Source organism: Oryctolagus cuniculus, chromosome 11, assembly GCF_964237555.1.
Source record: "Oryctolagus cuniculus chromosome 11, mOryCun1.1, whole genome shotgun sequence".
Lineage (NCBI taxonomy): Eukaryota > Metazoa > Chordata > Mammalia > Lagomorpha > Leporidae > Oryctolagus > Oryctolagus cuniculus.
Genome location: NC_091442.1, coordinates 97,607,184 through 97,632,359, shown reverse-complemented (window position 1 = coordinate 97,632,359; position 25,176 = coordinate 97,607,184). Strand labels below are relative to the sequence as shown.

Below are 25,176 nucleotides of genomic sequence, written 5' to 3'. Positions count from 1 at the left end.
GTACAACACAAACTTCTGCAGCCGGATGTCCCGATTGTGGCACCCAGACATCACGCACAGCACCTTGGTGGCAGCAGTGCAGGGCGCCCACTCCCACCGCGGCCCTGTTCATTTGTGGTTGACAATTGGGGCATCTGGTGGAGTGTGAAGTTGAGTGCCTGGCTGGAAGGAAGTCGGCCCAAGCGGTGCAGGCCAGCCTGAACGTGCCATGGTGCAAACCCAAGCCTTGTTGATCTTCTGTAACAGGCACAGCTGGCGGAAGCCCACAATGGGGTCTCGGTCAGCCTTGCATTGGCTCACAACCATGCTGCTGATGCAGCTCGCTGGCCTGGGCGGATGGTTCTGGGCCACAAGGCTGTGCTGGATTTTTCTGGAAAGGAGAGCTTTCGCTTGGAACTGCTGTCCCCTCCCACGTAAGGCAATGACACATTGGGCTCTGTCATTATCGGATAACTGGTAGTCATACTGAATGATGCCGGATGCAGTCTGCTCACAGATTGGCTTGTTTCCTATTCTGGAGCGACACCCGGTCTTGCGGAGACCCCAGGGGCTAGCGTGACGGTGGCTTTGGCAACCCAGTACGTTCTGCGATCCGCTGTCCCTTTTGCATTCTGGGACTTTTTCATACCTTCTCGCAGCCTGTAGCTTTGCAAACCTTTTCTCTCCATCTGTATCTTGTCTTTTCATCTTCGTGACAGGAACTTTTTTGCAAAGCAAAAATCTTTATTTTGATGAAGTAAAAGACCTTTTTGTGCTTCTTACTGTAGCCTTGGGTCTGCGGGGAAGGCAGATGATAGCGACAGCTCACAGCCTGTAGAATCCTGTGTGCTAATCTTTGCTCTTGAGAAGTCAATAGCAGAGAACTATTGCATTTATTAAAAAAGGAATATTGGGCCTGCAGAGTTTTTCTACTTTGCTGTTTTTTGTCAAAAGCTTGCCAAGTGCAATGCCAGGTAATTACTAATGCTAAGCAAATACCAGAGATTGTTTCCTTTCAGTCACTTAGGATATGCTGTATCAGAGATTCACCTGTAAATGTCAAGAATGGTCATTTCCAACTGGGTATAACCCAGGTCGTTAAAATTAGGATTCACATTTGCATCAGGCCAGAAAACTTCTGATATTTATCAGCATGCATTCACCTAAAGCCAATTGAATACTTTGTTAAAAAATTTATTTATTGGTATTAGTAAAATGGTGTGGTCTGATCTATGGCGCCATCTTTGCCCCGGACGCCATCTTGGGCCTTGGCCCCTGGCACCACCTTGCATAATAGGCTGCAGTGCTAAGCCCCATAGCCCAACCACTGGTGTCAGCTCCACCCCCACCCTAATGGGATTCGCTGCTCCTTCCCTGCCCACCCCCCAGCAAAGATTTAACAGGACCTGTTCTGGAACACGTGTGCTCTCTCTAACTCTCAGAGTTAGACAGTGAGAGACAGAGAGAAAGGTCTTCCTTTGCCATTGGTTCACCCCCCAAGTGGCCGCTACGGTGCGCTGTGCCGATCTGAAGCCAAGAGCCAGGAGCTTCCTCCTGGTCTCCCATGTGGGTGCAGGGCCCAAGGACCTGGGCCATCCTCCACTGCACTCCCAGGCCACAGCAGAGAGCTGGACTGGAAGAGGAGCAACCGGGACAGAATCCAGCACCCCAACTAGGACTAGAACCTGGGGTGCCAGCACCACAGGCGGAGGATTAGCCTAGTGAGCCATGGCGCCGGCCTCCCTCTCTCTCTCTTGATCTCTCTCTTACCCTCTCTTTCTTTCTCGCTCTCTGCCCCGCCACCCCGGTTTCCCTCACCTGACAACAAACCTTTCCTCTGACTATGGTGTTTGGTGTGTTTTGTGATGGGCTTACAATTTGAAAGGCAGAGTGACACAGAGGAAGGAGAGAGAGAGACAGAGATCGTCCCCCTGCTGGTTCACTCCCCAAATGCATGCAATAGTCAGAGCTGGACCAGGCGGAAGCCAGGAGGCAGGAATTTCATCCAGTGTCCCACATGGATGGCAGGATCCCACGTACTTGGGCCATCATCTGCTGCCTTCCAGGTGCATTAGCAGTAAGCTGGATCAGAAGTGGCAGATTTCTTGGGTGGGACTCTGATATGGGATAAAAGTGTCCCAAGTGTGGCTTGACAGTTTATGCCACAATGTCAGCCCCTGAATAAATTCTAAAACCCTGAGTAATTCTTCTTTTTCCCTCTGTGCTTAAATGCTTAGTTTGGGAAAGCTTATTGGACTTTAGTCTTGTTCATGTCACCTCCAAAGGGAACACTCCCCTGTGCTATTTCATCAAAATGCAATATGAAAAGAAATGTATCTTCCTTCACAGTATAAGGGGCTTGCATTTTCATCTTCAACATCAGATTTTCCTTTGTGTCTGCCTTCTCCTGGCTGTGATAGAATAGGAAGACTGATATACCCAAGAAGGTGAGGTTCCCGGAAGATCGCTTCTTTCCTTTTTCCTATTACTGTGCCAAGGACAGGATTATCTTGGTATCTATGGCAATTTGGAGTGGGATGGGGAAGGAATGACTGGATAAGATGCTGGTTTAGGATGTCTCACTCATTTTCGTATAGCTAGCACCGAGAGCAGAGCCAGTCACACCAAAGGTGCTCAATAAATCATTGGAAAATTCACACCTTCAATAACTATAGTGTCCATGTCTGAGAATCGGTGACATCATCCAGCAACTTTTTTTTTTTTTTTTTTTTTTTTGGACAGGCAGAGTGGACAGTGAGAGAGAGAGACAGAGAGAAAGGTCTTCCTTTGCCATTGGTTCACCCTCCAGCCAGCACACCGTGCTGATCTGAAGGCAGGAGCCAGGTGCTTATCCTGGTCTCCCATGTGGGTGCAGGGCCCAAGCACTTGGGCCATCCTCTACTGCACTCCTGGGCCATGGCAGAGAGCTGGCCTGGAAGAGGGGCAACCGGGACAGAATCTGGCGCCCCGACCGGGACTAGAACCTGGTGTGCCGGTGCCGCAGGTGGAGGATTAGCCTAGTGAGCCACGACGCTGGCCCAGCAACTTTTTATCCTTATATATTATTCATTCTGACCCCTTGAGGAAAGCACTACCTTTTCCTTTTCTCTAGTGATTTTTTTTCAAACTCCAGTGCATAGAAAATAAGTAGACATTAGTAAACATTGAAGTCATTCATTCAGCAGGTATCTCTTAATGTTCTGTTAAGATCTGCCGGGAATATGCACCCCTACCTGGCAGCCAGAGACTTCTCCCCAGGTAACCTAGAGGTGTTAGGAGGGGAGCATAGCAATTATGGCAGGAAATCTCTGAGGAGCAGATAAGTCATTGCGAGTTTTTATTTAAAACAAGATTTAATTTATTTATTTTGAAAGGCAGAGTTAGAGAAAGAGGAACAGAGACAGGTCTTCCATCCGCTGGTTCACTTCCCAGACGGCTGCAACATCCGGAGCTACACCGATCTGAAGCCAGGAGCCAGGAGCTTCTTCTGGGTCTCCCATATGGGTGCAGGGGCCCAAGGACTTGGGCCATCTTCTACTGCTTTCCCAGGCCACAGCAGAGAGCTGGAGCAGAAGTGGAGATGCTGGGACATGACATAACAGCACCTATATGGGATGCAGGTGGCAGCTTTACTCATTATACCACAGTGCTGCTCCCTAAAAGAGATCTTCTATCTGCTGGTTCACTCCCCAAATGATGTCAACAGCTGGGTGTGGTCCAAGCTGAAGGCTGTAAGTAGCCTGGAACTCCATCTGGGTCTCCTCACGTGGGTGACAGGAGCCCAGGTACCTGGGCCATTTTCCAGTGCTTTCACAGGTGCATTAGCAGGGAGCTGGATCGGGAGCACAGCAGCCGGGACTTGAACTGCTGCTCACATGGCATACCAGCTTCACAGGCAGTGACTTCGGCTGCTGTCCCACGACGCAGACCCCAGACCCCTTGTGACTTGTTTTGACCTATGGCAGGGATACTTGGCGTGCTCCAAATTGGGCGTTAGGAGACTTGGCAGCTTTTTTTTTTTTTTTTAATTATTTATTTACTTGAAAATCAGAGTTACACAGAGAAAAAAGGAGAGGCAGAGAGAAAGAGAGAGAGAGAGAGAGAGAGGGAGAGGGAGGGAGGGAGGGAGGGGTCTTCCATCTGGTTCACTCCCCAGCTGGCCGCAACGGCTGGAGCTGTGCCAATCTGAAGCCAGGAGCTTCTTCTGGGTCTCTCAAACGTGTGCAGGGGCCCAAGGACTTGGGCCATCTTCTACTGCTTTCCCACAACATAACAGAGAACTGAATCGGAAGTGGAGCAGCTGGGACTCGAACCGGTGACCATATGGGATGTTGGCACTGCAGGCGGTGGCTTTACCTGCCATGCCACAGCGCCAGCCCCGGCAGCTTTTGTTTTTGGTCTCTTAGAATCTAGCTGCCATGTAAAGAAATCCAGTGACCCCATGGAGAACAGGGACCCTTAGAAGAATAAGAAACTATAAAATACAAAAATATATTATTAAAAAATATAGATACATAGAAATAGAAAGGCCTGGCGTTGTGGGTCTGCATCCCACACAGGAGTGCACATTCCAGTCCCAGCTACCCAGCTTCAAATCCAGCTGCCTGCTAATGTACCCAGGGAAGACAGCAGATGATGGCTCAAATACTTGGAACCCTGCCACCCACGTGGGAGACTAGGTGGAATTCCTGGCTCCTGGATTCAGCCTGGCCTTGCCCTGACTGTCATAGGTATTTGGTGCATGAACCTATAGATGGAAGCTTTGTGTGTGTGTGTGTGTGTGTGTGTGTTCCTCTCTTTATTACTCTGCCTTTCAAAGAAATAATCTGAAAGAAAGAGACAGGAGCCTGCCCCTGCCATTCCAGCCTCCCTCAGTGGTATACAAATGGAGCCATGTCGGATGCTCCAGCTGCAGCTCCAGCAATGCCACGCAGAGCAGAGAGAAGCCGCCGCCTTTGGAGACCTGCCCACCTGGCGGAATCATGATTCGTGAGTGGTTGTTATTGTTGTAAGCCAACACATGATAGGGCAGTTTATGCAGCCTGTCATCATTGCAATCCTTAAATGAGTGCATCTGGAATGACCTGCTCTCCTTCTTTGATGCTTAGCAATTGTGCCTCGTGCACCTTTCATTTCTTAGTTCACATCCCAGGCGTGAAGCTCTGTGTTCCTTGTTGTCTGACTGCACTTGTTCCTTTAACAGTGTTGTGTTTTCCGCTGTTTGGGGTAGGGAGAGGCTTTGGGAGATATCATCAGAGACACAGAATTCTTACTGGCAGGAGACATTCTCTGCCCTCTCCCTGTCTTTTTCCCAGGGCAGGCACAAGCCCAGGCATCAGCAAAGGGTGGTCTGTTTCCCCCCTTGGGTTCTACTTACCAAAAGGAGAGCCAGATGGTGATCAGCACTGCTTGTTTTCTTTCTTTTCTGGGGCGCTTGCTCTTCTGCTATTTAATTTGTGTATTCCAAAAAATTATTCTGTGCGGGTGCCCAGCAGAGCAGCTTTTGGGCAAGTAGCTTATGAAATAAATCGACACAACCTCCAAAAGAACATCCTCTGCTCACTGAAATGTGAGTGCCCGGTGAATCCTATTTCATCCCTCTCACGGGGGACCAGCAGCACAGGATGGGGTGCTCAGGAATTTGAAAACAGATCAGAGTAGAAATCAGGCGCCTGCTGGCACACTGCCCAGTGCGGGAGCTCCCTTAGGTGTGGCCTCTCTCTAAACTGATTCACACACACAGCTACCCACACACACTCGAGTACTACACTTCCTGGGGCCCTTAAGTTGCTGGAAAATTAAGGGGCACTCTGGCGTATGAGGGGGCATTCCAGAGGAGAACTGCCATGGGCATTCATAGCAAATGTCTGTAAGAGAAGTTGCCACAGTGACTCCAGTTCATCAAGACGGGCCGTCTGGCACACTGATGGCAAGCTGTGTAGTTACACTAGTGCTGTTCTCTGTGCTTCCTTCAGAAGGTGCCCCCACCGATGAATGAATTCCAAGACGAAGGATGGTGTCACGTTTGTCCCTTTAAAATTTTAAATTATTCTGAAATTGTATGTGTATGTCTGTGTGAATGGTTATGTAGTCAGTGTTCTGTCGCTTGATAACAAATTTATTATCTTGTATCCTTCCTCTCTATTGATTTGTTCTTCTTCCCACCAAAAATAAGTGTGAGGGGTCTTCCAAAGTTCTTAGAAAAGATACATTATCTTTTACTTCCTTTGGGTGCAAACTTTCTGAGGCCCTCTCAAAAAATTCTGACATTTGTGCTTAGCATCCTGCTGCTTTTTTTTTTTTAAGATTTATTTTATTTATTTGAAAGACAAAGTTACAGAGAGAGTAGAGAGAGAGAGAGAGAGAGAGAGAGAGAGGTCTTCCATCTGCTAGTTCTCTCCCCAAATGACCACAATGGCCAGAGCTGAGCCAATCTTAAGCCAGGAGCCAGGAGCTTCTTCCGGGTCTCCCACATGGATGCAGGGGCCCCGGGACTTGGGCCATCTTCTACTGCTTTCCCAGGCACATAAGCAGGGAGCTGGATCAGGAAGTGGAGCAGCCGGGACTTGAACTGGTGCCCATATGAGATGCTGGTGCTGCAGGTCGTGCTTTAACCCACTGCGCCACAGTGTCAGCCCCACTGCTGCTTTTCTTAACAGTTTTATTATCTATGTTTTCCTAAAAACTTATTTTTTTAAAAATGATTTTTTTTTACTTATTTGAAAGGCAGAGTTAAGAGAGAAAGAGAGAAAGAAAGGGATCTTCCATCCGCTGGTTCACCCCCCAAATGACTGCTATGGCCAGAGCTGGGCCGATCTGAAGCCAGGAGCTTCCTCCGGATCTCCCACGTGTGTGCAGGGGCCCAAGTACTCGGGCCATCTTCTACTTTCCCAGGCACTTTAGCAGGGAGTTGGATCGGAAGTGAAGCAGCTGGGTCTCGAATTGGCATTCATGGGATAGATGCCGGCATCACAGGAGGAGGCTTAACCTGCAACGCCACAATGCCAGCCCCAAGTTTATTTCTTTATATTTTTATGCCTTATATGAATAGGCTCTTACCGCATGGAATTTTCTGTGGCTTGCTTTTTTTGTTTCTCAGGCCTGTTGGTAAAATTCATCACTATTGATTTATTTTTAGCTGCAGTGCAGTCTGAGGCTTATCTTTTCATTTGATCATTTACTTTCATAAGCAAAAATTTAAAATGAGGAATTTAATGGTTTACACTTTTTGTGAGCTGCTTTTTATGACTTGATATAATATTCTCCCATTTTTTTCAGACGGTCTAGTGTTTTTTCTTTTTTAGGTTTTTATCTGATACTGATTTTTTTTAAAATACTTATCTGAAAGGCAAAGAGAAGGATAAAGAGAGTGAGCTCTTCCGTCTACTGGTTTACTCCCCCAAATGGCTGCAAGCAGCCAGGGTTCAGACAGGCTGAAGCCAGGAGCCTGAAACTCCATCTGGGTCTCCCATGTGGGTGGCAGGGGCTGGAATACTTGGACCATCTAATGCTGCTTTCCCAGGCACATTAGCAGGGAGCTGGATCAGAAGTGGAGCAGCTGGGACTCGAACCAGTACTTATATGAGATGCCAACACTGAAATGGAGGCTTAACCCACTGTGCCACAACACCCAACCCCTGTTTTACTCTTTGAATAGTTGATATATGCCCACAAGGCAAACATTCAAACTTACACAGCATGCACAGTGAGAAATAAATCGCTCCTTCATCTCTGCCTTCTGCCTAAGTAGTTCTCTCCTAGCATCAATTTCTTGTCTGTTTCCCTGGTTTCTTGTTGATCTCCCCCCAGAAAAGCTGTGTATGTTTATGAACCTGCTAATATTCTGGTTTTACACAAGTGGTGGAATGCCACAGGTGTTATTCTGCACACTTTTTTTTTTCACTTAACTTTATGAGGATTCTTAAAAAGGTCATGGGAAATGGGATATAAAGATGTTGATTTTGGTGCCAAGGAATTTTGAAATCCATGCATTTGAGGTTCATGAGTAATGCATATTTTGAAAAAGCCATGCATGGATTTCAAAATACGAGAAATATTCTCATAGCTATATGTGGAGGATGACCTCATTCTATCACAAAGACCCAATGTTCTGTGGGATGGGTGTGCCAAGTCTCATTCTAAGGACATTTAGGTTGTTCCCAGTCTTTGCAATGGCCTTCTAACTAGTTAGTGTCCCTCGCCCATCTTTATTTATTTGAGAGGCAGACAGACAGAGCTCCCATTCACTCATTAACTCCCCAAATGCCGGCATTATCTGGGGCTGACCCAGGCTGGAGTCAGGATCCAAGAATTCAACCCAGGTGTCCCCCATGGGTGGCAGGAACCCAGTCACTTTGGCCGTCACCTGCTGCCTCCCAGCGTCTGCACTGGCAGGAAGCTGGAGTCACAGTCAGAGTTGTATCACACCCAGGCCCTGTGCCGCTGGGTCAGGTGCCTGTCCCTTACTCATCTTTAATCACTGCTTCACCCTGCTCTCAAGTGCACCTTCTAGAATTTCCATTCCGATGCTGTCATTCCCTGTTGAAACCGGAAATAGCTCTCCAGTACCCTCAGAATAAAGCTGAACTTAACCCTGAAAGCAAAGGCGTGGTCTCCACTGCCTTTTTCCAGTGTCCTTTCTGACCACACCTCCTAAATGGGTGACCGGAGGCTTTCTAAATGTACCTGACTTTATGTCCAGATTTCTTGTCTGCCTGACCTCCCTCCCCCAACACCCGCATGCACTTTGAAGGGTGGAGAGCCAATCCCTGCCTCTCGGCCGGTCAACAGTACATTTTGCATCCTGTCTCTGAACACCTGCGTTTTAAACCTCTCAACACATTCTTTCCCTTGTGCACCCTGGTTAACCAGACAAGAGTTCGGAATTCTGGTTTCAGTAACTGATATTTAATCGTTCCCCAGTCAGTCCTTTCTTCTCGGACTCGCAGTTCATCGTGGCAAAGACTGCTTCACTGGGCATAAGACGGCTAAAGCAAAAACCCACGTCCTGACTTTCAAAAGTAGCATACAGCCTAATGGTGCATCCCACGTGGAAAATTAATGCAACACGATATGTCTTAGTGCAAGAGGCAGTGGAATCATAAGGGGAGAAAAATCCCCCTCCTCTTTTTAAATCTCTGGGTCTGCGGCCTGATAAATGCCTGTTGAATGAAGATTTCCTCAACGGAAGCATTTAAAGCCAGCGCTAACATCTTGCCCTAAAAGCCATCTTGTATTAGGAACATACAAAGTCAGCAGATAGTAGAGATGGCGCCCATTTTTTTTGAGCTGAAAGAGGGCAGCGTTGGTTGGCGGGCGTGGGGAGCGAGCCCGAGCGATGGCACCTGGGGAAGCGGTCAGCACCTGGGCACGGGGTCCGGCACGGGGCGGGAGCGGGGCGGGGCGCGGGGCGGGGCGGAGGCTCGGGCTCGGCCCCGCCTCCCGGCCCCCGGCGGCGGTGGCGGCGGCGCAGGGCGGCCGCGCGGGTGTCGGCGGCAGCTGCAGCCGCCCGCGCCGCCCCCTCGGCCGCGGCTCCCCCGCGCCAGCCGGAGCACGGCCCGCAGCTCGCGGCGGTGCGGCCGCGCCACACGGCAAAGTTGCCTGCCCGAGAGCCGAGATGCCGGGCAGCGACACGGCGCTCACCGTGGACCGGACCTGCTCGGACCCCGGCCGGCACCACCGCTGCAAGAGCCGGGTGAGAGTCGCGCGGGGGGCGGCGGCGGCGGCGGCGGGGCCGCGGAACGCGCCGGGGGCCGGGGCGCAGGCTTGGCGTTCCCTAACTCTTGGGCCGCCTGCCCGCTCGCCGTGCTGCGGTCGCGGTGGGCTTCCCCGACTCGGACAGGGTAGGGGGCGTCGGAGAGGGGCCTGCGCCGCCGGGGTCCCGGGCAGAGCCGAGGCCGGACCGCCGCGCCCCTGCCCTCCGCCGCCCCTCAGTCCCGGCGCGCTGCGGGCAACGCGGGCTCTCCCAGACGGCCCGCGCTCCGCCTTCGTCCCCGCCAGGGAGCGCCCGCCGCGCGGCGCTGGACGCCGGGGGATCCCGAGCGCTCGCGAGTGCGTCCGCGGGGTCCCGGCCTCCCCGCACCGCCACCCTCGTGCTGGTCACCAGGGGCCACCACCGGGTCCCCCAGCCCCCGGGTGGCCCGAGGCGCGCGCGCGGTGGGCGGCCAGAGCGCGGGAGGCGGCGGCCGGGCCGGGCCCCTGTGGAAGTCGGAGTCTTCTTCGCGCTGCCTCCCGGAGTTTGAGCCGTGCGGAGCAGGCGCCCTCGCCATTGTTTGCAGCGTAATTTGCTGTTGCTGATTTTGGCTGTGGGCGAAAATAGCTGCCTCTGAGCGAGCTGCGGAGACGAGCCGTGGAGAGAGCGCTTCGGCGGCGTAGACACGGAGGCCGCAGCCGGGAGCGCCGGTCTCCCGGGAAACCTCTGCCCTCCCGGGGCTGTCAGCCGTCGAGGCTGCAGCCGCCGGCCCGCCCTTGGCGAAGGCAGCGCCGCCAAGGCGCTCCGGCGGGACGGACCTGGAATGGTTCTTGGCTGGTCCCGGGGCTGGGCAGGTGCGTGGCAGCCTGCCTGTGTGAGGTGCACGCGTGCGCGGGGCCGTCCTCCCATCCCCGCCTGCCACCTGCGGGACCGCGACGCGCACGTGTTGGGAACGGCGGCCTCAGTGGCTCCTAGGACCGTGCGGGGTTTGGTTGTCCGTCCTAATTGGAAGTCAAAATGCGTTGGCCCACAGAGGAAATCGTGAGCCCTTGGGATATTTCCCTGTTGCCTCTCCCACCCCCCCCCCCTTTTTTTTCTTCAGCGTCTGTTCATTTAACAGAGTGGTTTAAGTTTTTACAGGTTAAATATATTTAGTGCACTGTCTTCCTGCACCCAGTCTGCTCTGCTCTCCCACTCGTTCCCATTCTCTTATTTTTGCACTTTGTTTAAAAGTTTAGGGGGCTGGGTGTTGTGGTGCAGTGGGATAAGCAGCCGCTTAGGATGCCCGTTTGAGCCTTGGCTGCACTGTTTCCAGCTTCCTGCTGATGCATCCTGGGAGTCAGCGGGTGATGGCCCAAATGCCTGGTTCCCTGTCACCCACGTGGGAGACCTTGATGGAGTTCTGTCTTCCTGGCTTAGGCCTGGCCAGCCCTTGTGTCCTGAAATGCCCCAGTACGTGGAAGATCTGTCTCCTCTTCATCACTCTGCCTTGCAAGCAGATGAAAAATAACTTTTTTTTTAAGTTTCATAACAACTTGGTATGAAGATAGCCAGAAACTCCATTTGGGAAGAAACCGTGAGAGATGTTTAGTTACACTTGACAGGTGACCGCCAGCTAACAGTGAACTGAGGGAAAAGGTCTTGTCTAATGCATTTGTAATTGGGGGATGCTATAAAGTTAATGTTGCTGTTGACAGGAGCAGTTTCAGGCCATAAAACTTGGAAGCCCAGTGTCCTTTGTCACGGGTGTGATGATCTTTGTACTAACCATGAGGTTAATAATCTTCAAGAGACGGGTGGCCTGTTAGCTCATTTAAGTGACATGGCAGAACACAACACTGCTTCCGAAACACTCTTCATAATCTGAAACGCTGCGTCTCAGCTGCTTAGCTAGAGGGTGATAAAGCCGACGGGTAGCCTAACTGCAGACTGGGCTTGCACCTGCTTTGCTCCATTGCCCATGGCCATCTTCTGGGGGAAAGCCCCGAGTGAAGGGGCGTGTTTTCTTTAAAAGTCAGCTGAGGATAATCCACCTGCTAAACTGCTTTGTTTTGTGGAGATGCTTGATTTTTAATTTCTGTTGGAGAGGCAGGGAGGGCGAGCTTCCATTTGCTGGTTCACTCCCTAAATGTCAGCAACAGCTGTGGCTGATCCTGGTTGAAGGCAGAAGCCTGGAATTCCATCCAGCTCTCCCATGTGGGTGGCGGGGACCCAGTTACTTGGAGCCATCACCTGCTACCTCCCAGAGTGTTCTTGAGCAGGGCCTGGGCTCAAACCTAGGCACTCTCGTATGGGGCATGAGTATCCTAAGTATCATCTTAACTACTGGGCTGAATATCAAGCAATGGCCCAAGGCACTTGATTTTTTAAAACAGACTGTTTATTAAGACGGAGTTAGACAACTGTACTGATTACCCTAAATCAGTATATTGGTCAAGTAAGAGCTAATGAGGACTAGAAGAAATCAGACAGTGAGAAATCGGGGAGAGTTAGCGATATTTAAACAAATTATTTGAGCTGCAGAGACAGAATTCCCATCCAGAGGTTCATTCCCCAGTTGCCTACACAGCTGGCAGGGATGGCTGAAGCTGAGAGGCCACATCTCCATCCGGGTCTCCCCGTGGGTGGCGTGCACCTGGTTGTATGCAGATCCTCCCAGGGACTCATCAGTGGGAAGCTGGAGTTAGGACCCGGAGTCTGGAATGTAACCCATGCACTCGGATGAGAGATGAAGGTGTCTTGGCCACTGCTGCCAACCAGTGAGATTTTATGGACTCCTAAGAACTTTGCTCAGGAGCAGGTGACGTAAGCTTGAGTCTGCCCTCCAGGCTTCTATAGTGAAGGGAAGAAAGCAGCCGTTCCCCGTGCACAAAGTGTGCATCCCGTTAGGTGATCCTGGTTCGTGTTTTGTGGAACTCAGGTGCAACCATAGAGACTGTTTGCTTAGACCTTGGAAGTATATGATGCAAAAGGAAAATACCAAGTTATCCTAGGGTTCCATGTTTTAAATAAAATTGATTTATTTAGGAGACCTTCCATCTATTGGTTCATCCCCCCCAGATGGCTGCAATGGATGGGGCTGGGCCAGGCCAAAGCCTGGAGCCAAGAACTCCATCTGGGCCTCCTTTGTGGATGCAGGGCCCCAGGTACCTGGACCGTCTTCGGCTGCCTTCCAGGCACCATTAGCTGAGAGCTGGATGAGAAGCAGAGCAGCCAGGACTCAAGCCAGTCTCGGATAGGGGGTGGTGATGTCGCAGGCAGAGACTTAAGCCACCGAAAGCCAGTGCCAGCCCCTGGTCCAGGGTTTGCAAAGAACCATTAGGCGAACACATTGGGTAAATTAGCTCCCCTAAAACCGCTAATGAGCAGTGCATGGAAGAGTTGATTAAACTATCAGGGGTTCTCAGTTCCCTCCCAGGATGGGGCTGAGACTGTGATACCAAATTCCTGGTAATTGAATGGTCAGTTCTTAAATTCAAAATTTATACCCTGTCGAGATAACAGGGGAAACGCATCTCTCTCACGCTGGGTTTGTTCAGGCCTTTGCGGCTGGAATAATAACACGCCAGTGTACTGTTTTAACGGCACTGACATCTGTTTTTACAGCCAGGTGGACTAACCTAGTGAAGATGTAACTAGTGAGATTTGTGGCTGTCTCCAAGCTGACAAGTCAGGATCATTCATAGTTGTAAGCGTCGTCTTTGTAAAACTCAGAAAAGGTACTTGTTAACTTGGTGCACATAATCTCTCTCTGGAAAGAAAGAATGTATATGAATAGAATCCTTTTTCTTCCCCACGCCCTAGATAGTGCAACCCTTTCGACTTTGTGAGGATACAGGCAGTCTCCTTTCTATACAGTGGCTGATTTTTGTTAACCAATTCTGTGTGAATCAATTTTTTGTTCTTCTGTTAAATGTTCCAAAGTGCCCCCATCAGCCACCTGCTGTGGCAGTGGGCAGTCGGGGCTGCAGGTCAGGCAGGCAGTGTGCAGGGCCCCAGGCCACCGAGCCTCCAGGCTTGTGGGAGCGATCATGAGTCTGACACGGGAGAGCGTGCGCTCCAGCGTTCTCCGTCCTCGTCCACACGGAAGGTGCATCTTTTCCCTGTTGTTCTTTGGTGCCACCACTAATCAGAACTGCTGCATGGAGTACCTCTGTCAGCAACGTCACTGGGCCTTTGACTTCTCTATGGAATTGGTTCCTTCCTCCCATGTCCCCTGGTCGTCTCCCACCCTAGACACTTTAGACACGCACTAGCTTCTGTTCCACCCCACGTGCACGGACCAGATTATTTTTCCATACGGGCCCGCCCTGATCAAAGGCAGGTGCCCAGAAGGAGGGTGTTGCACTAGTGCTGCTTGCTTGCTGCTGGTGTGGCCTTGGACCCGGCAGCCTTGGACCCGGCTAATTTTGCGAAGTGTTGACTTCTCCAGCATTTTGTGCTTCCTCCTGTGTTGCCCATCACATTGATTGCTTCTGTGCTTTCTGTCAGCAGGTGTTTGTAGGCAGACACTGGCACTTGGATAGCAAGAGGCTTCATTTGTTCAGATTATTATTGAGTATTTTCTGTGTGCCAGCTGCTATTCCAGGTAGCGATGGTGTCTCTGGAAGCTTAATACCCAGTGGCGCATCTTAATTGTACTGGGGCTCCCTGGTGCCGTCCTTGTCTTTCACGGGAGGCAGTGGTGGTAAGTACTCACGTCTCCAGCATCTGAAATAGACCCTGGGGTCGAGCATGGCTGCCACCTGCAGTACGTCTGTAAGTGTCGAAGGGTTTGTAAATAAGATGCACGGTTGCACGGTGAGGAATGCCCAGGGCCACCGAGAAGCAGAGGATGCCGTGGCCCTTCTCACAGCTCAGTCCCAAGTTGATTGCATGCTCACTCCCCAGGTAGAACACGGGGTGAGCACAGACAGACTTCTGCAGGTGACGCTGACCCCACGACGTAGTCACCTGGGTCGTCTGTGGGTACTGTTGACAGTGATTTGTTTCAGCCTGGAGAGTTCATTAAGGAGACTGTAAAAGATGGTGAGTGTCTTCCAGCAAAGCCGGTAGATCCATGATGGGGTGTGTGTCCTGTAAGCCATGCCTTGCTGTGTGCCTGCTGGAGAAGCGGTTGCCAGCTGCCACCAGCACACCCGCCTGTGGCCCCGACATGGAGCGCTGAGACAGCTGCGGCCACGCTGGGGCCTGGGAGGCGTTCTGCTTCAGACCCTGTGCCTGAGTTTCCAGGGCTGGTGCTGGGCACAGAAAGCAGCCCGTCCTCCGTGGAAATGGCCCACACCTTGACCTAAGGAGAGCCTGCAGCGTTCAGCCCTGCTGCTGCTTCATTGTTTGTGTTTTCAGTGGAGAGGGGTGCTGAGAGAAAAGGAAGAGAGAACCGTGAATCACGGAGCTGTGATTCAGAAGGAGAATTTCGCACGCCTTGGAAAAGGAACATGAGGATGTATGGTTTGTGCCTGATCCAGCTGCTTCTGTCCACTGGGGAAGATGCTGCCTGAAGGGAAACAGTATAAGTTGTTGGTTATTTCTCTGTAAAAAAAACAAAACAAAACAAAACAAACACACAAGAGGATCCGGCGTTGTGGTATACTAGGTTAAGCCTCCACCTGCAGTGCCGGCATCCTATATGGGCACTGGTTCAAGTCCCAGCTGCTCCACTTCCCATCTACCTCCCGGCTAACGGCCTGGGAAAGCAGTGGAAGATGGCCGAAGCCCACTGGGTTCCTGCCACCCACGTTTGAGACCCGGAAGATGCTCCTGGCTTCGGATAGTCCCAGCTCTGCCTTCGCGGCCCTTTGGGAAGGGAACTAGCAGATGGAAGACTTCTCTGTCCATCTTTTCCTCTGTCTGTAACTCTGCCTTTCAAATAAATAAATAAGTAAATTTTGAAAAAAAGGCATAAGAACGTGTGGAAATAATGCAGTAATAGATAGATAGTTCCTCGTGTACCAACTGCTTCCTATAGCAGAGATGTTAACACTTCAGATACACTATCTCCTTGATCCTCGTAATGCCCTACTTACACTTTCACAGTACAGACAAGAAGGCCAAGGTCCACACTGGTTAATCGTTGTCCAAGGTCTTGTGGTGATTAGGAAACGCTGTTGGAGCTAGGATTTGAACCCAGGTCTAATGCAGAGCCTGATGCGTAGCCTGTTCCCTCTCTGCGTGTGTGATGAGCACCGGCGGGTTGCCCAGTCTTCACAGACCAGGCGGGTGCTCCGTGCTGCAGGTGCATGGCCTCTTCAGGGAGACTTGACAAATGGTACGCTCTGCATTCTCGCGGAACATGCTCTACCAGTCCCTTGCATGTAGTCATATGTCCCAGCAAACATTTGTGAATGAATCATACAGAATGATGGATTCTCAATTTTTTAAAAAAATTTTTATTTAAAAATCTTTATTGATTGGAAAGGCAGAGTAAGAGGGAGAGACAAAGAAAAAGATCTTCCATCCTCTCTTCACCCCCCAGATGGCCGTTGACACCAGGTCTGGACTGGGCTGAAGCAGGAGGCAGGAACTCCCTCACGGTCTCCCACGTGGGTGGCGGGGGCCGCTGTCTCCTGCCTTTCCAGGTGCGTCAGCAGGGAGCTGGATTGAAAATGGAGCAGCCAGGACTTGAACCAGCGCTCTGTCAGGATGCTGGCGCTGCAAGTGGCCGCACAACCTGCTGCATCACAACGCCCCCCGCCCCCTTGGTGGATTTTTTTATAACTCTTTGGCTGTGGGGATTTTGCTGGTAGTTTAGGGAAGTCTTAAAGGCCGTTCAGTAAGCTCATGACTGAAAGTCCTTGAAGAACCTGAAACTTTTAGCCTGAAACTCGGTTTCTGGAGAGCGAACTGTGGAAGAGCTCAGTTCTTCCCTGTGGCCGTGAGTTCAGAACGAGCCCGCAGACTCCGGTCTCCTCGGTAGATCCACGACCGGCCCACGTGTCCACACCTTCTGTTCTCTCGGGGCATGTAATCGGTCTCCGGGTGGTGTTCTTGTGAAATCCCTCCACAAGGGGCATTGCTCTGAGAGGCTCCCCTGAGGGGCACGAGGCCAAAAGGGCCAGATCTGAGGCACCTGTGTCCGACGAGTATCCATAGGGTGCCTGTGGCGAGTTACTGAAATTGCCTTTTTGCAAAGGACGGATTTTAGAATTGAAGGATGTAACACGTATAGAAAGTGCTCTTCTGTGCCAGCACCTGCCAGGTGCGCCGTTGATACTCCGATGGGAGAGGAGCCACGGCAAAACACCTGGTGGCATAGCCAGCCACACACTGTGGACTGGAACTGCAGTCAAGTGGAGACCATGGGTATGATTTCCAGCACTCTGCCTTTGTTCCAGAGACCACGCCTTCTTGAGAACTGCTTCCTGATAGGCCATTTAGGCCAGGTCCCCTCAGGAAGCCACACCCACACCATAAATGACCGGTCCTCAGCTTGCATCAGGTCTAAGGGGCTGGGAAGAGGCTGTGCTGAGGGTGGTTTGGAACAACTTAAGAGAACAGTAGCCCTGTGGCCACACCCAGACTCCCTGTGGGGCCATGGCTTGCTGGATTGAAGGCATGGGTGTCTAGTCCCTGGGAAGTTAGACCCAAAGGTGTTACCGTGTTAACTGGGAGGGGCTTGAGACACCCAGATCATTCCAGTTGCAGAAGTAGAAATGGGGGCTGAGTGTTGTGGCCCAGCCAAGTATGCTACCTCTTGGGATGCCCACATCTCATATTGGAGTGCCTGGGATTGAGTCCCACTCTGCTTCCAGTCCAGCTTCCTGCTACTGCGCAGGTGAAGGATCAAGTCCTTGGGTCCCTGCCACCCATGTGGGAGACTGGGATAAAGCTTCTGGCTTGGGCTGGTCTTGGCTGTTGCAGTCATTTGGGGAGTGAAGCAGTATGGAAGACAGATCAATCTCTTTCTCTCTGCCTTTCAAATAAAGTAATAAAATGCCTGTGACAATTTTGCAAAAAAATGAAAACATCAGACTATAACCAGTAAAATTATGTAATTGATATAGATTGATTGGGACTAACCCTTTTGCTATTGTTTTCTACCCTAAAGAATTCCTTAAAGGATTATTGCTTTAAGTATTTATAAATATCAAGTTAATTATTAAGTTTTAATGGGCTAAACATCTCAAATTAGGTAGAATGAAAATTTAACATTACTTTCAGTAAGGAAATAATCGATGGAGGAATTTAAATGTTTTGAGTGGCAGGCATTTAGTACGGCCATTGAGATACCTGCATCCCACTGTGGGGTGCCTGGCCTCAAGTCCCAGCACTCCTGATTCCAGTTTCTTGTTAATGTGCACCCTGGGAGGCAGCAGGTGATGGCTGAGTTCCTGGGTCCGTGCCGCCACACGAGAGACCTGGGTTGTGTTCTAGGCTCCCGGCTTTCTCCTGGCTCTGCTCCAGCTGTTGCGGGCACTTGGGGCATAAACCAGCACAGGTGAAAGCTCTTTCAAATAAAATAAATAAAAGTTTTGAGTTTTCTGGGGGAAAAGTTGTATCCAAGTGATTGAGTTATCCTTCGGAATTCCAGACTTGGGGGAGAGCTGGAGTGAGGAGGGGTGCCAGTTCATGTCTGGACCTATTTGGCTACACTAGATACCGATACTTCGAAAAAGGGTTTTTTCCAAGGTCTGCTTTGGTGTGTTCATTTTTCCAGGATAGTTCTGTGAGACGAGTCCGTCCTTGTTTTGACCTTTGACTGGCTGGGGTAGGATGTGGGGTGAGAAGTGTGCAGGAGCCCAGGCTGTGGCCTGCATCATCCGTACATCTAACGTAGACCTCAGCGTGAGTCTGCCGTCGCCTCTGAAGCTCTCTGGGCCTGTGAGTCTCTCAGAGCCTCTTCCAGCACCAGGTGTTTTTAGTACGCATGTTGAGTAGTCCTTACTGGAAGGGATACTGTGGGGAGCCAGGAGTGATTTGGATTTCAGGTTTTTTGTTTTGTTTTTTTTTTTTTTTTTTAATTTTTGGCTATTAGTGTATCCGCTTGGAGATGGGACCCAAGTCTAAGTGTGACATTTATATCTTGTAATCACATAGCTGGAGTTACCTTACACAGTGCAGTCAGTGTGCCCGTGTTTTGACTGCAACTTGAGGCCAGGTGTGGAATTTTCCACTTGTCATGTTGGTGCTCAAAAAAAATTTTGGAACATTTCAGATTTTGGATTAGGGATGCCCAACCTGGATATACTTTTTGTACCCAAGCTAAAAACCTCATTTAGTTCTTGGCCAAAGGAACAGTCACCTGCTCCAACAGTGGGGGAAGACAGGCCTAGAGGCCAGCGGCCTGCTGAGATGCAGCGCCTAGCGCCAGTCCCCACTGCTGCATCCCCTGAGGGTGAGTCTCTGACTTCTGCGTGACTTGAGGGCCCCAGAGTCAAGTGTGAGTGTTAGCGCATCATCCAGGACTTGTCCATATTGGTGCTCCCCGGGTGTGTTGGACCTGCTCATCCTCTGAGTCTCTCCCACTTTCCCATACAGCCCGGAGGCCTGGGATGTCCCCCGTCACCCCCACACCCACCACGCCTCTGGTTTACCTCTTGCATGTTGCTCAGCCACCTTTCCGTTGGTTATTCCTGCGGCATCTCTTAGTGAATCTCTGGTTTTGAGGAATAGGGCGAAGGGTTAAATTAGGGAGGGACTCCGGCATCCAACTTGGGTGTCAGCTCTTGCAGCCGCCTGAGCAGTTGTGCGCAGTGGAGTTAGCAAACCAGTACCAGAGAGCGTCTGTTCTGAAGTTGAGTCACTCCTGGTTCGCCACTGAGTTCCCCAAACTTAAGTCATTCCCGCACATCCTACACGTAGCGTCCTTCACCTGTGCGGTTATTTAATATTTCTAAGTTCACTCCTTGAAACTTAGACTTACTTTTAATGGATCAGTGTTAACGATTGTCGCTAAACGTTGTCTGAGTTAGAGGCCTGCAGTGCCAGTTTGGGAAGTGGATTAGTTAGTGCTGGGGAATGAGAGAGCTGGTAGAGCCAGAGACTCCTGGACCACATCCACTGGATTGGATACGCTTACTTGCCATGAGTCTGCATTAATGCTTTTGTCCTATTGGGAGCCATTTAGGAAACACAGTGTTCCTCATGTATCATTTCTCCTCATTTCTTTATGAGATGCTTATTTTTATGCCCGAGGCTTAAAAGATGCTTGGGCACATTTTTTTCCCCTTCATGGATTGTTTCCCTTTTTCTTTTGGCCAAACTCAGACCCAAACTTCAACAGAATTGAATGAAATTTTATGGATTGTTTCCTCTTCTTTCCTTCCCGCCTACCCACTGGCTTTCTTTTTAAAGATGGATTTATTTGAAAGGCAAAGACAGACATCTTCCATCTTCTGGTTCACTCCCCAGATGGCCACAACAGCTGGGGCTGGGCCTCCATCTAGGTCTTGCCACATAGGTTCAGGAGCCCAGTAACTTGGGGAGTCTTCCACAGCTTTCCCATGTGCACTTGCAGGGAGCTGGATTGGAAGTGGAGTGGCTGGGACTCAGACCAGCTCTCATGTGGGATGCTGGTGCTGCAGGTGGCAGCTTACCCCGCTACACCACAGCGCCTACCCCTTGTCTTTCTTCTATAACTTCTGTTTCTGCTGGCCCGATTTTAAGTGTGTGTGCATGTGCGCATGTACTTACCCACACAGCTGGACCTTGACTTACAGGTGTGCAAGAGTGTCCCATCCAACTGTTCTGTCATTCACATTCTGTACAGCCTTTAACAAATGTGTGATATTCAGCACTTTGCTATCAAATAAGCGTTGTGTTAGGTCATTCAGCCTGACTGTGGGCTAATGGATGTGATTGGAATGCATTTCAGGTAGACTTTGCTCAGCTGTGAGGTTCGGTAGATAAGGGGTTTTAAATGCATTTTCATCTTAGGATACTTTCATGTTATGATGGGTCTACCGGGAATTTGAAAATATCCTAAGTCAAAAATGCATTTGGGAACAGTGTTACTGTGCAGTGGGTTAAGCTACCACTTGCAAAGCTAGCTTCTCATATCAGGGCACTTGTTTGAGTCCTGCGTGCTCTGCTTCTGATCCAGTTCCCTGCGAATGCTCCTGGGGAAGCAGTGGAAGATGCCCCAAGTTCTTGGGCCCCTGCCATCTGTGTGGGAGACCCGGATGGCTTTGGCCTGGCCCAGCCCCAGCTGTTGTGGCTGTTTGGGGAGTGAATCAGTGATCGAAGAAGTCTGTCTGTCTCTCTGTCTCTGACACTCTGCCTTTCAACTAAATGTCTTTTTTTTTTTTTTTAATCTTCAGTTAACAAACCTCACCCTCCAGCCCTCAGAGGTTAGTGACAACACCGTAGAGTGACGGTCAGTTCTCTGACAGTCAGTTCTCGTGACTGTGGGGCTGCCTGGGAGCTGTGGTTGCTGCTGCTACCACCCAGCACCTTGAGAGCGAAGCAGGTGGCACATTGCTAGCCTGGAGAAAGATCCAGATTCAAAGTAGTTGCTACTGAGTGTGTGTCACTATTGAACAGTTGTAAAGTAAAAAAAAAAAAAAAAAATTAAGTCAGAACCGTCTGTACGAGTGTTCCCTGTACATCCTGTAATCCACTTTAAATCCTTTGTGTCCCAGATGAGGTATCAGCCCGTTGGTTTAGCTTCATGGAAATGATCTATGGGCAGACAGAAGCCTGCTTGGGATGGGAAGGCAGTCTAGTGTGCATGGAAACACCTGGAGGAGGGAGGTGGTGGGCAGTGCTGGCTCCAAGCTGTGTGCCTGCATCATGAGGACCGGAGAGAAACTGAGGCAGTGGAGGCCCTCAGGTGAATGAGTGGAGCACCCAGGTGAAAGAAATTCTTTGGAAGAAATAGGGTGGAGGGAAAACATCAGCTCTGCGTTTTCCTGAGGTTGAACCTGATTAAGGTTTGTAATTGAGTTGTGCCTTGAGCTGCAGCCTCTCACAGAGACGTGGATCTAAGCTCTCGTCCAAAAATAAAGCATGCCCCTCGTGAAAGGTTCAGCACTTGGATCACTCGGGAGTGTGCAAGTATGTGGGGGCCAGAAGTCCCTTCTCTCTGGCTTTGTGAAGATGTGATCATCCCAAAGGCTGAGCTATTTTAGTCTCCCAAATTGGAACAGGTGGCCTCTGTTTGAGACTGAATCACTGGCTGGCATAGATTTTGATTTATCCAGTGTTGTGAGGCCCATTCAGTAAAAGCTGTTCAGTCTGTGCACTGGCGTCAGGCAAAGTGCTCCAAAGCCTGATTAAATAGCACCCAGGACTGAAGAAACGGCAGTTGAGGCTGCTTGATTCAGTTCCTGAGCGTTGGGTGAGAAGCCAGTGCAAGGGGTGTGGTACAGAGTATTTGTCCAGGTGTGTGTGTGTGGGGGGGGGTCTTAAGGATCTGTTTTTGTTTTGCTTTTAATTTGTGTTTATTAGAAGGCCGGTGCTGTGGCATAGGAGGTTAAGCCTCCGCATGTAGTGCAGGCATTGCATATGGGCACCAGTTCTAGTCCTGGCTGTTCCACTTCCAATCCAGCTCCCAGCTGATGGCCTGGGAAAGCAGTTGAAGATGGTCCAAGTCCTTGGGCCCCTGCATCCACCTGGGAAACCTGGAAGAAGCTCCTTGCTCCTGGCTTCAGATTGGCCCAGCTCCGGCTACTGCAGCCATGTGGGGAGTGAACCAGTGGGTAGAAGATCTCTCCCTCTGTAATTCTACCTCTCAAATAAATAAATATTTATTTCTTTAAAATTGTATTTATTTGACAGTGTGACCTTCTGTCTGCCAGTACGCTGCCCAAATACCAGCAACATCTTTGGCTGGGCCAGGACAGAGCCAGATCCCAGAACTCAGTCCATGTCTCCCACGTGGCAGAGACCCAAGTACTTGAGCCATCACCTGCTGCCTCCCAGAGCGCACATTAGCAGGAAGCTGGGATCAGAAGTGGAGGCAGGACTGGATCCCAGGCCCTCCACTATAGGATGTGGGCATCGCAAGTGATGTCTTAACCAGAATGTAACCTTTTGATCCATCCCGTAAGTTGGCATGGTTCGGGAGGACTTCATGCCGCCCCAGTTCATGTCTGTGGGACTGTGAACACGTGTTCAGGCCCCGAGGGAGAGGCGCATCCTGGGTGACTCAGCCAATTGTAAAAGTGCTCTAATAAAATCAGTGGTGGTCCCCAGATACGCACTTCTCCGGCCAGATCACTCCTCTGTCTTTACACTAAGTGTGTGCTCTGCATCGTGTCTTGTCGCTGTGCTACTGTAAACAAACAGGATGGAGTCCTCGCTTCGTAGGCTGACACAGTCTGTCACCGACCCTCCCTGTGCTCCCGAGCTGTGGTCTCTTCCCGTGGGGATTCCCACGCCTCCTCCCGGCACCTGTGGGCACCTGCCCCCTCCTCTCTCGCAGGGGTGGTTTTGTTCTTGTTGTCCAGGCCTGGAGCCCGGCATGTAGGCGGGGTTTTGTAAATACTGATGGAATGAGGGAATGCGGGTATGTTGGGAAATCGCACGATGGGGCTTGAGCAGCAGGAGGACATGTTCTCGCGATCCCTATCAGCGCGGGTTAATTTGCCTTGTTTTCATTGCTGCACAGGATTGCAGTGTGTGCTTATTCCAGCACTTATTAACACTGCCTTAATAAAGGACATGTGTATTGCTTCCAGCCCTTGGTTATTACAGACACTACAGTGACTTGAGGAGACTTCTCTTTGCACATATGAAGGTCAACAGGCCCAATCCTTACAGCAGACTTGCTCAGCCAAAGGCCATGTGCATTTTAAATACATTGCTGAACCCGATCTGTGTCAGACACAAGGGGTTAGGGTGCAGCAGCGGTCAAAACTGCCCTTTTGTTGGGTGTAATGGTTGATCAGTAATGGACGAACATCGAACGTGCCCAGTCTCATGTGCCTTCCAGCGCAATAGAGTGCCAAGTTGTTTGCTTCTTGCCATTCTGACAGGGGCAAACTGGTGACTTTTTTTTTAATTTTTACAGTTTTATTTGCGAGATAGAGCCAGAGAGGGCTCCGATCTGCTGGTTCACTCCCCGAATGTCTGCAGCAGCTGCAACTGGGCCTGGGGCAGGCCAAAGCAGAGAGCTGGGAACGCAGCCCGGGTCTCAGTCCATGTGGATGCCAGGAGCCCAACTGCTTGAGTCGTCACTGCTGCCTCCCGGGGTCTGTGTTAGGAAGAAACTGGTGTCCGGAGCTGAAGGGGAGGTGGCAAACCCAGGCACTGCCATTTGGCGTGTGGGCATCTTGACCGATGACGTAACTGCTAGGTCAGATGTTTGTTATTCGTGACTAGGTGATAACAGATTACTACAGACTCAACAGCTGAACAGCGCCACCCTTTGATTAGCTCACGGAGTCCAGGTGCAGCTTGCCTCAGCCTGTGCTCAGTCTCAGCACCCTGAAAGCAAGGTTCAGCCAGGACTGCAGTCCCACCTGAGGCCTGGGAGCCTTCCTCTGGCTCGCTGGTTGTTTACACAGGCGACCCCTGTGTAGCTACACAGGACTGAGGCCCACAACCTCCAGGGTCTGCCCACTGTTCCCTGCCCTGCGGCCCCATACAAAACACGGTGCTTTGCTTCTTCAAGGCGAGTGGGACAGTGTCTCTTGAGTATTTGTCTCTTACTTCTTAGAGCTTCTTTTTCATTTATCTGTTTGGCAGACAGACACGGGAGGGCTCTCAACCTGCTGGTTCGTTCACCAAATGCCAGCTGCAGCTGGGAGCAGGCTGAGACCAGAGCTGAGAGTTTAATCTGGGTCTCCCACATGGGTGACAGGGACACAACTAGTCGAGCCGTACCTGCTGTCTCCCAAGGTGCATGTTAGCAAGAAGCTGGAATGGGGAGCAGAGCTGGAACTCAAAGACAGGTATTCTGATAGGGGATGCAGGTGTCCCAGCGAGCGTCCCGACCCCTCCGCTAACCGTTCCCCTTGTCCCAGATTAAAGAACTTGTCTGATTGGGGTTTGTGTTTCACCAGGGATTAAGATGCTCATGTCCCACCTGGCAGTACCTGGGTTCAACACCCAGCTATGACTCCTGAGTCCAGCTTGTTGCTAATGCAGACCCCAGGAGGCAGCAGTATCGGCTCAAGTCCTTGGGTTCCTGCCACCCACGCGGGAGACCTGGATTGAGTTCACAGCTTCCAGCTTCCACCACAGCCCAGCCGTTGCAGGCATTTGAAGAGTGAACCAACAGACAGGCGTGCTGTCCCTGTCCCCACACCCTCAGCTAAATAAGCTCACCTAAGGCAGACCCACCCCTGAAGAGGACCTCAGTTATGTCTGCAAATCCCTTTGGCAGATAACATAACTTAGTCACGGGGCTGAAGTGCTCACAGGTCTCGCTCTCAGCCGGGGGAGCAGGAGATGATGATATAGGGGCCGTCTTAGGCTGCCTGTCACACCGACTCATTGGATATTTTCCATGTGCTGAGCAGAGAGCTAGCATATAGCAAGCACTGAATAAATATTAACCAGACTTTGCTGTGAAGAAAACATTTGGTGGCTTACTGTTTTGTGTCATTCTTAGAATAATGGCC

At 50.8% G+C, this 25,176-nt stretch overlaps 1 protein-coding gene across 2 annotated transcripts in view; it reads left to right on the top strand.

Annotated features, from left to right (window-relative positions):
* The window catches only part of TMCC3 (transmembrane and coiled-coil domain family 3), a 299,177-nt gene that overhangs the window by 214,956 nt on the left and 59,045 nt on the right, over positions 1 to 25,176 (top strand). Inside the window, exon 1 of one of the 2 annotated variants that reach the window (XM_051845760.2) lies at positions 9,435 to 9,673. The exons of the other annotated variant lie outside the window; for it this stretch is intronic. Coding sequence (XP_051701720.1) covers positions 9,596 to 9,673 — 78 coding nt within the window. The 5' untranslated portion in view covers positions 9,435 to 9,595. Of the gene's footprint in view, positions 1 to 9,434; positions 9,674 to 25,176 lie in introns of those variants that run through there. 2 annotated transcript variants of the gene reach the window in all.